At 40.2% G+C, this 12,756-nt stretch overlaps 1 protein-coding gene across 3 annotated transcripts in view; it reads left to right on the forward strand.

The window, feature by feature from the left end:
* The first annotated feature begins 833 nt into the window (after positions 1-833).
* The window catches only part of nap1l1 (nucleosome assembly protein 1-like 1), a 31,457-nt gene continuing 19,534 nt past the window's right edge, over positions 834-12,756 (forward strand). For all 3 annotated transcript variants that reach the window (XM_088923696.1, XM_088923694.1, XM_088923695.1), the window contains exons 1-2: positions 834-988; positions 10,946-10,985. In XM_088923696.1, coding sequence (XP_088779822.1) covers positions 10,969-10,985 — 17 coding nt within the window. In that variant the 5' untranslated portion in view covers positions 834-988; positions 10,946-10,968. The remainder of the gene's footprint in view (positions 989-10,945; positions 10,986-12,756) is intronic.

Here is a 12,756-nt window from a genome sequence, read left to right on the forward strand (position 1 = left end):
AGAGTGTTAAATTGTTTCTATTAATTAGGTACATGTTTCTGACTTCTCTGCACAACAACAGGATCTCCATTAAAGGAGCAAAGACGTAAGTAGGAGAAAGCTGAGGGGATTTAGAACGAGATCTGATTTGCTGGGTTGCCAATGATAATATATGGGGGCACTAAAACTCCCACCTATGAGAAAAAAAAATCTTTATTTTTGACTGCACAAAATCGAGCTTAACAAAAACACCACTATAGCAGAAATAGAATGTGGAAACCAGGGACACGAGTATAGTGCTGGTTTAGTTACGCGTTACGGGGAAAAAAAACCCCACATTGCCAGAATACTGCAGCCTTAGGAAAAAAAAGGAGTTATCACGCTATCTTCATCCAGCTCCATTTTTATGCAAATTAACCACTAACTGGGACGAATCAACTTCTTTAAAATGTCAAGACATAAAAGCCAAATTAAAGACAATTAACGACATTTATTTCCACATGTGAACATGCCTCCCCACGTGATTTCCCTGATAATCGGCATAAGAGGGCATACAATATTTAATTGAAAGGAAAGAAAAATAAAAGATGAATTAACATAAAACTATAACGAGGCCAAAGGATCATTTCACATAGCGAAACAGCTTCAACTAGTTTGTCTACTTGAAGTTTTGAATTACATTTAAATATCTTCTATTGAGAAATGCGTGTGTGTGTTTTTTTTTGGCATGGTGACACAAAACAACGCGTTATTTAAAAACTAATACAGAGGCCCCGAAATCTCTGAGATGAAAGATTAGAGTGAAAAAAGAATAACAGCCCCGCTTGAAGTTCAGCCCCTCCCACCGAGAGAGCGTTGCCCTGGTGACTGCTGGGTTACGTGCTGACGCTCGATGTATATGAGCGCGAGCGGCGGGATCTCTTTCCCTTTTACCGCCATCCGCGCGGAGCCTTTTTCCCGGAGCCCGAGCGCTGCGCACTGCCGCTGAGCAAACCCGTCCGCAGGAAAGGTAAGCGGCGACCAGGGCTTCGCGTTTTCAGCCCTCCCCAGTCCTCACAGGTCCACTGGCCGCCTGCGGGGTCTGCTGCTCTTTCGTTACGACTGTGTTTGTGGCGTCGGTGGCCGGGGGGGTGAGACCGTACCGAACCGTAAAGCATCCCCGTGAAGGAAATCGGAAAAAAAAAAATAATTCGCCGACGCTGTTAAGTCATCACAGACAGCAGCCATTGAGACTGAACCTCCATGATGCGTGTGCTGTGCATGCACAGGGCTGGAAAAGGATGGGTCTTCTCACATTACTCTTTTGGAGCGTGTTGTTCTCCTACACCTCGGGGTGTGACAGTTTACGGGCCTCTCTGCGATTTAAAGGCAGCCGTACGACTGTTTTTCCATCCATCTAGACTTGACCTTATTTCTTGAGTAACGGGACGGGGAGTGTGGGGCGGGAGGGGGATGGGATACGTTTTTTGGGTATCCGATCACGTTGTGCAGAATAAAAAAAAAAAATCATGGCTGCTTGTCATACAAAATGGCTAATGGAATTTTACTGTGCCAACCACTGGTCCGTGTTCAGGCAAAACGTGTTCAGATGAGGACAGTCCGTTGCTTCAGTCACGTTAATGTACTTTCTGCATCCCCAACTTTTCTCAGTCATACGGTTGGAGTAATGTATGCCGAGTCGGATATATCACGGCATGTATTTATAAAAAAAAAATCTGTAATGCGTAATGGTGCTGTACGATTTGGGTTACTGAGCTGTATGTGAAAAGCGATCTAGTATTGGAGTATTGCATTGTGGTGACAAGCCCTTAAGCGAAGGATTAGCCACAGTTCCTGACGACTATTGAATCGAGACTTAAAATATTCAATTTAGGTCAACAGTTAGTGCGGGGGGCGAAATGGTGTCTTCTTTCTCGCTATGACATTTTTTTTTTCTCCTGTTGCCGGGCACGATATGGCAGCAACACGTGGTTGAGTGCAAGCGAGAGGCTCAGACGCAATGTGAAAGAGCCCTCTCGGGTAGGCCGAGTCGGAAAGAGAGCTCTTCTCGGCCGTCGCATGCTTTTTGAAGAAAGGCTTTTTTTTTCCCCGTTAGAAGTCCGTCGTCTAGAAAAGTAGAATGCTGTTATTTCGGCTTACGGTTTATGGCTTCGTCTCTGCTTCCTTTGGCCAGCTAACGCGTACATTTAGTAACCCTGTCACTCCAGTGCTGCGTGGCTGCCGGGCAGAAATGTTTGTTTCTCCTTCCGTGCAGGAGCATTTCGGCTTCTTTCGTCACCGGCGTTTCCTGGGCTTGTAAACAGCGATTGCAGATCTGCTGTGGCACCTGCTATCCGTTCCTTTATGTCTTGTGTGTGTTTTTTTAAACAAAATATTTAGATATTTTCTTTCGTAATGACAAAAACCCCGTAATACTTGGAGGTGGTAAACGAATGGGTTTTTAATATCGGAGCTTAATTTTGGGAAGCCCAAAATGGAGGCCGAGTGAGTGTCCTTAATTTACCTGCGGTGGAAAAAATATCACAAAAATGGAGTGGACCGTTATCCTTTTAATTCCAAGAGTGATGCACTCCAGTGTTGTAGAGTATCCTTTTTTAACCGTTACCCCTGTGAACCCCTCTCAATAAATCATTCTAGACAAGAATCCCCAGTTTCTGAGCGCATAAATACAAATAATGTCTGCAAGATGCTCAAAACAAGAATGCACATCTGCAGATAGCTCATTTGGTGCTCTTAGAGTGAATCTATTGTGTGGAAGCGTGGCTGAGTTTTTCCTAGTTTGTGGGAACTCCCTGCTTGGATAGCCTCCTGGCCTCCTGCACCTGTGTTGGAGGACCACTGTTGCAGAGCACCTGCTTGTGCTGCCCATCTGGGTTTCCATGCCTGGCCTTTTTACTTGGTAAAGGATATTAGCTCATCTCCTAAACTGGCTTGTTGACTTGGGGATTGTCAGGCAAGCTGTGTGTGTGTGTCCATTAAGGGTTGGGAGTGACTCTGGTTTAGTGTTGTGAAAATGCTGCGAAAGGGTTTTTGAACACGTGGTTCCGTCTTGATTTGCCTCATTTCATTTGTTACTTTGTGTGCTTTTTGTATCCAGAGGTTAATGTTTGCATTGTATTGGGAAGTGCAAAGCGATCTCCATTACAGTCTACTGCCCCTTGGGGTGACAGACAGGCGTGCAACATCATAGGACAATTAAATCCACAGGACCAATTACAGAGCAGCAATTCAAATAATTCTGATCATTTTGTTAACTTGCTAATAGCCACAAGAAGCTCTGTCATCAGTTAGTATGAGCATGTATAGGAACATGTTAAGATGCAATTTGTGTTTTATGAGCTGCAAGCCCGGTTATATATTGTGCCGTTGAAGCAGAAAAATGGTAGCCGTTTTAACCTAGGTCTCCACAGGGTCATGCAAATCCAGTTTAAATGTCCATCTTGCACTGATTTATATGCAGGATGTCAGTGCTTGTTAGGTATCAAATGAATCAAGCTGCTACTATACGTCAACCTCTAAACATAACCATCAACCAGTGTGCGCCAAGTTGATTTTAAGACTCGGACTTGATCAGTGGGTCAACAGTTTTGTTTCAGCTTTGCTGTCATTTTATTAAAGCCTTAATTTTACGTCACATGAAAATGAGTAAGATTATAAATGGATACCCTTTTCACCTGGAATCCCATTAAATAAGGCAGGATGAAATTAAGTAAAATGTCAGTTGAGAGCTTAGTTGGGGGGGAACCATGAGGTACTTGAATAACTGCATCTGGAAGTCTTTTAGGAAATTTGTTTTAGGATATTTGCATATCCCTAAGCTTAGTTAACCTTGGTCTTGGATGGCTGCAGTCCTGTTGATGTTTAGATTTAAAAAAAATGTTCAGCTTCTGAAGAACTGGGGAAAGGGTTTGGTTCAAATAAGGTAATCGGATTAAGTGGTAAAAGGCTGACCTAGAATGTAAAAGTGTGAAACCGCCACCCTCCAGGGCTACAGTTAAATACTTGTCATTGGACAGCTACTGACCAGATCTATTTTAGGTACCGTGTCATTGTTAAAAAGTCATGTTTTCCTTTTCTGTTCTACAGTTGCTGGATTGTAACATGGGCCAGCCTGCCATTTAAAAAAAAACACTGCCTGGAAATATGGAAACTTGCTTATAATCGAATTGTGAGTCAGTTTCTGGTTGTTTATTGCAGTTTGTGTACCATACTCTGGGGTACAGATTTTACAGTCTAGCAGTGATCTGTTCAGTATGTGCCCGGTTGTTTTCTTTGCGTCTCTTTACTAACGAGAAATGCCACAGCCAGTAATTTTGCATTTTAGCTACTGAGGTAGGAGTGTGTTGATTGGGGAGTAATTTAGGCATCTATTTGTATTGGGGCTTTTGCAAATTTGACCACTCTTTGCAAAGGCTGCTGATTAGCAGTGCTGGTGTATCAGCATTTTGAACTAGTTTCATCACCATGTAATTGCGTAAGGATGAGCCAGGTGTGACCTGATGTCAAGTAATTTGTACTGCAATAGAGGATTTTTCAAATCTTTGCTTATCTTGAAATAGTATTTACACTTATTGCTGTCACCTCAGGAGGGGTGTTTATTGTAATGGTGTTATGCCTTCTTGCTTTATATTCTGCGGATGTGATTGAACTTCAGCTTGTTATGTATATAGGTATTTGTAGGGCTGCAGAAACCTTGCACCCGCCTTCAGTGCACAGTTTGCTGTGCAAAACTGTGGGCTGAGATGAAGACTGTGGTCTTCGCAAACAGGGCAAACCATGCGGTGAAAGAGGCTCTGGATTTGTAAATGCCTTTACCTGCAGTTCTCAAATAGGGTTATTTTTGTCTATCCATCCCATCTAATGGAAAGGCTCTTATTCTTGTTTGCATTGAAATAAATGCAGAAATTTTGTATTGCTTCTTAATCTTCATAGATTGTGAAAATCTCCATTTTCTTCCTACGCTCAATTGAGTTTGAGGTGTGCGAACACATTACACCCTTGCAGTAATTTGTTAGCAGATGTCTTTTTCTTTGTAACTTCGTATGGGGTCATTCAGATTTGGCAGGTATCTGTAGTAATTATTCAAGTAAGCAATGCTTGTTTGCACTTTGATTTCAAACATTTTATCTCAATTTTGTCATTATTTTGTAAAAAGCTTGAACATGAAAACCATACTCTTGCCAGTACTTTATCCACCCATTAATATAGGTCTTGCATGACCATATATGCAGTACCATCCAGAAGTTTGGAGACCTTATTGGTGGAAAGATTTGGGGATCCATTCCTCTTAACTCTAATTCTTAGGCCCATGAGTCTTTGCACCAGTGAATACTTCTCGTTTTTCACGTGTGTTGGTGAGAAGGTTGGAATGAAGGTGGCCATAATCATATTGGTAAAAACAGCTGTAGAGTTTAAAAGTGTTTTGTGTGTATGTCATTTATGCCCCTGGATATAATTGACCTACTGATGGAAATTGTGGCAAAGCCTGCAATGTCATCATTTTTAGAGCATTTGGATGAAAGCTGTTGGGGGTAAAAAAGGCTCCTTGTTTTAAGAAGCAGGTAACCTAAGTGGTTTTCTCGGGCAGTCCAATAACCAGTGGCAGTCTTCCTAGAGAAAGGCAGCGTCGTGGCCTGCTGTCACATTGCATGTAGTGTATTATCAATGACTAGGCAGTTATCGAGAAGAAGAGTGATCTAGCAATTACAGTGAAAAGTCTCCAGTTTGTGGTACTTCCACACTTGTCAGTCCTGTGTGTATGTAGTTGGAATACATGCTTACCAGCCAGCATTGTCAGCTCTCCCCAGAGGAAGATGAGTGTCCCCATGGGAGACCTGCAGCCTTGAACAAGGAGAGAGGCAAGACAGATCCTATTACAATAATTCTTTGCAAATTTTCAGCAAGGACTGCTGGTGAATGCTGCTTATGAGAACTTAATAGTTTCCTTAAACCCCTTTCTAACCACTGCTCAAACAGTATAATTGGTTCAATTTGTGGTATAATCTACATATGATTTTCTAATTTTTTAAACTGGTTATTTCTTTTTAGTCATCCCTGCTCACCCTTCCTCAACCAACAGAATTATCCCTCTCTCGCATTTATCCAGTATATAGCCTGGCACAGAAATTTGCTAAGATGCACTGTTGCCAGTGTGTAACTGAAAGGTAGAGGTGGGAGACATGGCATTTCTACTGGGTTCCATGAATTTATTCTAATTGTAGTTCTCGCGTTAGTCTAATGTGCTTCACGCACTCAAGTTAATGTTAAAAGACCATCAATAATTGCATTAATCTGTATCTGTTATCGGTCAGAACGTTGGTACTGCCAGTCTGCTTTAATAAGGTTTTAAGTTTGCCTTTTGTCCTCTCCTTAAAGAGTAGTGCTGGGTCTGTTTCTGTAATATAGATTAAAAAATGTATATGATTTTAAAATAAAATAGGCCCATGGATATCATGATTTGATAAAATTGGAAATCATTCCTGGTTTTGGTAAAAAGGGAATGATTGTATTTAAGGAGGTAAAAGGTTGCCAGCAAACCACACTGCTAATTTATCGTGAAAGTGTACATAAATTTATTCAGAATATCTGGTGAAACTGAGCGCAATAAGGAGAACATCACAATTCTAGGTTTTTATGTGTGCCCTGCCAAAGTCTGAATCATAAGTTTTGGAAATGATGCCAAGCGGATGGATTATATATGGTTAACCACAATGTCAAATGACTGGTTAGTTGTCCCTGTTTCAAAGCAGTGTAGATGTTTGAGACATAAATCCTCTGGCAGATGTCTGTCTGAAATGAAACCTTTAGAGATTTCCAGAATAGTGTGGAATGGGGTTTTTGCAATAATTCCTGATTCATATGTATAGTATATGCAAATCTGATTATTTCCAATTTTTATCCTAGAAGTACAGGGTATGGACTGTGGACATGGAGGGAAATCATCATGGATTTGCCTCTCAGGATATATCTTTTAGTGCTCATGATATCACTGCTTTTACCTTCAGTGGAGAAATCTTTCTGCTTTTGTATGATCGATTGCAGTAACAGTTGGTGTAAATGCATATTTGTCTTCATTAAGCCAGGTTGGTTGGCTTCCTCCTGTGATGCCTTGATGTCCCAAAGATGGACTGGCCTATGTAATGAGATGGTGATAAAATGAATGCTACTTAAACATCTGTTTCATCCCCACAACCTTATTCTAAAAACCAGAGGCTACCCCGAGACTAGTCAGTGCAGGAAGATCTTACAAGACTGGAAATTACGTTACGTTCCAATAATCGTGCTCTGACGCCGTGCCCAAGTCAGGAGTATTCTCATAAGGTGCTAAGTTTGTATTATCATTCCTATTAGGAAGAACACCAAGATCTTTTTGACAATGGCTGTGCCATTTACCTGTTTATATTGATCAGAGGTTAAACTTAATCGCTGTTCAACTGAAGGCCAGGGGCATTTGGGACTTGTCAGACCCCATCCAAATTAACAAATTGTGCCCAATCAGCCCTGCTGTTGAACAGAAATTGCTTCTGCCAGTGAGTTGTGCACAAAGCAGTTGGAGCCGATTCGTTGTTGCTGCTGGGTCAGTAAAAGAGGCAGACTGCAGAAAGCTGTGCCTGTAATCATACAATTATGGATCTCCAGTGGCTGAAAGCACCCATTCAGAGCCTGCCATCAACAGCAAGTCAGGATTAAATGCTGCACAGAGTTCTCATCCTCAGATCAGCATTTGTGCTTTTGATCTTCATTTATGTATCGACTCGAAAATGAACAGCATTTGAAATGCACATCTGGTGATTTTCATGTAGTAGTGAAGGTGGAGATTTGAGCATGTATGAAATATCAGGCTTAAGAATTAACAGTCCATGTTTAATCTGTTTTAGTGTGAGTGTGCAACATTTAGTGTAATGTTGTTTGTACTTGACCTTGTTTACTACAAATATTTGTTTTGATGACATCCAAACAAGATTGAGTCATTTGGACCAAAATCAAAACGTCAACGGCCATGCTTCTTAGTTCAAAGAGATTCCCTTTGAAGTACTGCCAGTACTTTGGCAGAAGATCTTGCAAAACTGCTATCCAGATATATGATGATATAATGTTCTTTCTAAAAGCGCTGATCAGAAAGCACCTAATGCTTTACCTTTTGTTTTTATAACTAAATGGAATTTTCTGTACATTTTGAAGACTGTCCTGGATTGTTAAACTTGAGTATTTTTTAGCATGCTGCTGTGGAACTCTCCATTTCCAAAACATAAATCTGTGCACAACAGGAGGCCATTACACGTTCTTCAGTAGTACTTGTGGAGAGTGCCGTACTCAAGTTGATTTTGAAGTCTGTCTAGTTTGGTGGCTAGTAGTTCAGTGATGTGAGGATCTATTCTAGCTTTTTCTGGTCTCCCACAGCCCTTAGTGTAAAAAAAAAAAACTGCCTCTGTGCCTTTGATTTAAATGCACTAACCTGTAGTTCCCCTTGTCCTCTGGTTTTGTGTTACATTAAGGCTTTTGATTTTGTAATAACATTTGTTTAGATTATGTAGAAATTGTGATCATTATCTAACAGGTTTTTCTACATTAGAAGTATATTAAAACATTCTGTATGTTTCAGTTCCTTTGCATTTGTAATACTGGTTTGGATAATTGACTTTGTCAACTCTATTAGCTATTCTAGCATATTGATGTATGTAATTATATGGCATGCAAACCTTGTTTAAAGGCTGCAGTGAAATACTGCACTTAGTTTAGGCCTCGTCTCTTCTCAGCTACACTTAATCCTCAGGTTGTTCACTTTGGAGCTATTGAGAGTAAACAACTTTGGTGGAAAACCCTCATAATCAGAAAGGCAGGTTCTAAAGGACACTAGCCGGGATTTTATTAGTAGTAATTAAAACTGTCGGCAGGCAACCTTGTAAAACCCCTTACAGGAAACTTTCAAATGGGTACTTCAGTGAAAGCAAAAGGGTTATGCACTAGATCTGTCAGAAACAAAACTCACCTTTTCAGTTTAACGGTTTTAAAACTCTATAGTTACATAACCTAATGTGTATCATATTTGCCTAGTGCATATAGGTGACTGGCAGCTGTTGTACACTTACCATTTAATGGAAACTGTATGATAATTGTCCTCAGTTAAAGTAAATTACTGTAAAATGTCAAGTAAAAGCTGTGTCTTGAGAAAGATGGAGTGCTCTTGGGATTTTTCTCATGCGTACCACTGTTAGAAGCAAGATGACCTCTTTCGTGTTGCAAGACAAAACAGCCATCTAGATTTAAATAGTTGCAGCTTTCACTGTGCACTTGAAAGCGTTAGAACCTTGCTTCTGTCATGTTTTCAGTTCCATACATCCTCATGTCTTGAGAGTCCTGGCAGTCCTCCAAACACCTACAGTATAAAGAATCTCCTTAATCATACAGGGAGATGTTGGAGTATGAACAGAGTGTAGATAGGCCATTAGAAGTGGCTTTATTCAAGATAAATGTATGTTGGGAAGCATAAAGCACAGTTGAACACCTTTAGAACGTTGCGTTCAGTAATTGAAAATTGTTTTCCTTTGCTTGTTGGTGTGCTGTAACTAAAAAAAAAAATGTGTTCCTTCTGTAACCTGGTCCTTGTTACCACATATTCTAAATGTGTTCCCCTTTGTTTGTGAACATGGTGCATAGAAAAGGAGCTTTTACAAATTAAACAGTAAGGAGAATTAAGTAATGTTTGCTTCATTTGGCTAGTCGGGGTGATCAGAGGATGGATTCATGCATACCCCAATATAATTTCATTTACCCGTATAATTTGTATGGTCCCCATTCTGTGCCTGATATTTGTCAGTAAAAATGTCCCAGTAGGTACAAACCATTCAGCCTTTATAGAAAATCACAAATAGGGCTATATTTATCTTGTATTTTGTAGTTGGTTTCTGGTATCTTCATTTGAGCTGTTGGTTACCCAAAATAGGCTTATCATTTATAGAGTTACTGTCTTTGAGGTTTTTTTTCTATTGTTTTGCTGTGTCAGCTGTTCTGAGATTCCTAGATCTTGGAGCTGGATGTAAGTGAGCTGCAATCCATTTCACACCTTGGTGATTGTGCAGGCTGGAAGTCTGACACGCGATCTGTAGCTCGCTTTGTGTCTGAGCTACTGCATGTAATTGTTTATTCAAAACAGGTAGGCTAATGGAGGGCAGCTGCTCAACAGGCTACATTAAAGAGTTAGGTTCCTGTAACCTTATCAGGTGCTATATATTAAGCATCAAAAGGGCATTTAGGAGCCCTTAGTTTTTAAAATAGAATTCCTCATTTAACCAAGGCATCAGAGGAGGTTTGAAATTTGGTACATCTTGCTTATTACCTGTATTTTTTAGGTGGGTTTTAATTTGTGTGAAGCAAAGCTGAGATTTATGCTACATGCTGTCTTATGCCTAATGTCTAATTTATTTCTGCCAGTGAGCAGGTTTTCACAGAGCTAATGGCTAGATAACTGGCAAGCTGTTCTGTGCAATGGGAGCAAGATTGATTTTTTTTATATAGGGATTCTTAATTACTCCTGTCTATCTGTGGGTGTCATTCTTGGTCCAGTTTGTGTAGGCACCTTTCTTCTTCATTACCATGGTTTAAGTGGCTTAAGAATCAATTTTCAAAAATATTTTATGACCTAAAATGAACAATGCCTGTTTGACATATGACCATGCAAAACAAACACCTCTGAAAAATATGCATGTACTCCAAAATTTGTGGTTCCTTTAGTCCTGGTCTCTTATGTGAACTTAATGTATCTATAACAGTGTGGGAAGGATTTAAGTTGTCTGATTGCCATGCTCGTGGGCATTTAATTGGTTTGAAGTTTGTAAATATAAACTTTTTATATATCTTAATTGAAATCTCATTTGATTAAGATTCAGTTCTTGGCCATGTTAACCAAAACTTTAATTCTGATTGTGATCTTGCATTTTTTAACCTTTTTTTTTTGCTTTCTTTCTAGCAATTCCCTGGATTACAGCAAAAATGGCAGACATGGACAAGTAAGTATTCAACGTCATAACTGCACCTAAGTGTTTTGTTATTCTTTGGTGTAGACAGTAATGAAAAATGAATGCGTCTAGCTTTACCTTTTAAAGGTTGGGGAAATGATCCCACCTTTTAACTGACTGCAGTACAATAGTTTTCAGACGGCATTTGGTCACTTATTGTTCTTGCTTGCTTGTCTAAATTCCGCTGTTAAATGACATTAGAATCTGAGTATTGACTCATTTATGGAATTACTAGTGCAGCCTTGTCGCCTGGTTAGTGTTGGAATAGAAGACCACCATGTTATTACTATGTGTGGAGTTGGACCAGTTGGTGTTGCCTTTCCCTCTGGTCCAGAATGTAAACTGCTGTGTTCACACGTGGTGACCAGGAACAATGCTGTCAGGAGTTAGTGCACAGTTAACCTTGACTACTTGTCCGTTAAAGATTCTGTGGCACTATGTGCCGACTAAATTCCACACCTAGTGTGCAGATCCTGACCTACTTGGGTTTCCCCGTTAATTCAGCTGGACAAAGTTTCATTCTTCTCTATGGCTGTTTCCTGGAGTGGCAGGAGCCTGATGGCTGCTGTAGAGGAAATTCATCTTTGTAAAGTATAGAGTCCTCTGGGGTGAGAATCCCTGTAATTGCATAAATGTATAGGTGCGCGTCACAAACTGCTTTGTGTGTGGAACAGATTAGTTATACCTTCTCTTTTGAAAAGAAGCTTTGTGGAGATTGCTTTTCCACTGCATCTCCATGTTACTTTTTAACTTAAATTTTATAGAATAACTTAAATGTTATTGGCTTTTGTTTCTAAATCTGTATTGAAATTTAAAATGCCGCAACTGTATCTGCCTGTAATTGTTCTTTAGACCGTTAGCTGGAAGTCTTTGTTAACAGTGTTTGAAGTCGAAGTCCCCCCCCCACTGAAGAAATACAATTACCAAGTTGTGTGATGTGTAGAGTTAAACAAATCAGTGCACTACAGTGTGAGTTATTGGAAGTATCCATATCTATAGGTCTCTATAGGTTAAAAATAGAGCATCTTCCTGGGTAGGTGTATGCTAGGGCTTATGCAGGGTCCTTTATTGTCCTGGCTGTGATGTCAGTGAATAGTCTCAGTGGCTACTCTATCTTACTTCAGAAGCAAATGGCCACGGCGGTCTATGATGTTCATTGGAAGGCATTGCCGTCAATAAAAATAGATTTGGAGTTGCTCTCCTATCATAACGAATTATCAGATGGCGGTTCTCATATTGGTGCCCAGGAGCAGAGGGTGTCACCTTTCAGATCTGCTGTGTTCTGCTGCATGACGTAACAGATATAATCCATCTTGTCTGTGGATTCTGGCTGTGATTTAAGCATAATGTCAAATAAGGGCTGGTAATCCAGTCTTTTTGTCTTGCTGAGTCAAATGTGGATCTGCAATCTGGGTCTGAGAGATTCATAGAACTGGAGTCTTCAGGACCTCAACAGCAGTCTCCTTAATCACGTTTTCTTTGTAAGCACTGTATTGAGTGTTATAAAATAAATCAATATATGATAGCAAATCCATAAATACTGAATTAAAGAGATGTTAGGTATAGAAATTATAATCCATTCTTGTTGGATGATCATTCTGATTTGGCTTTTAGTTTGAATATTGCTGTAGTGCCCATTTGTCCCTGACTTCTGCCTCCCCACAGTTATCTTCTGACAAACTGTTGGGATAAAATCTCCGTTTACGTGCAGGTGTTGGACCCAAGAGTTGATATTTAAGTGCTTAATTTGTTTTGCGAAAGG

Source organism: Atractosteus spatula, chromosome 8 (genome assembly GCF_055471065.1).
Source record: "Atractosteus spatula isolate fAtrSpa1 chromosome 8, fAtrSpa1.hap1, whole genome shotgun sequence".
NCBI classification, from domain to species: domain Eukaryota; kingdom Metazoa; phylum Chordata; class Actinopteri; order Semionotiformes; family Lepisosteidae; genus Atractosteus; species Atractosteus spatula.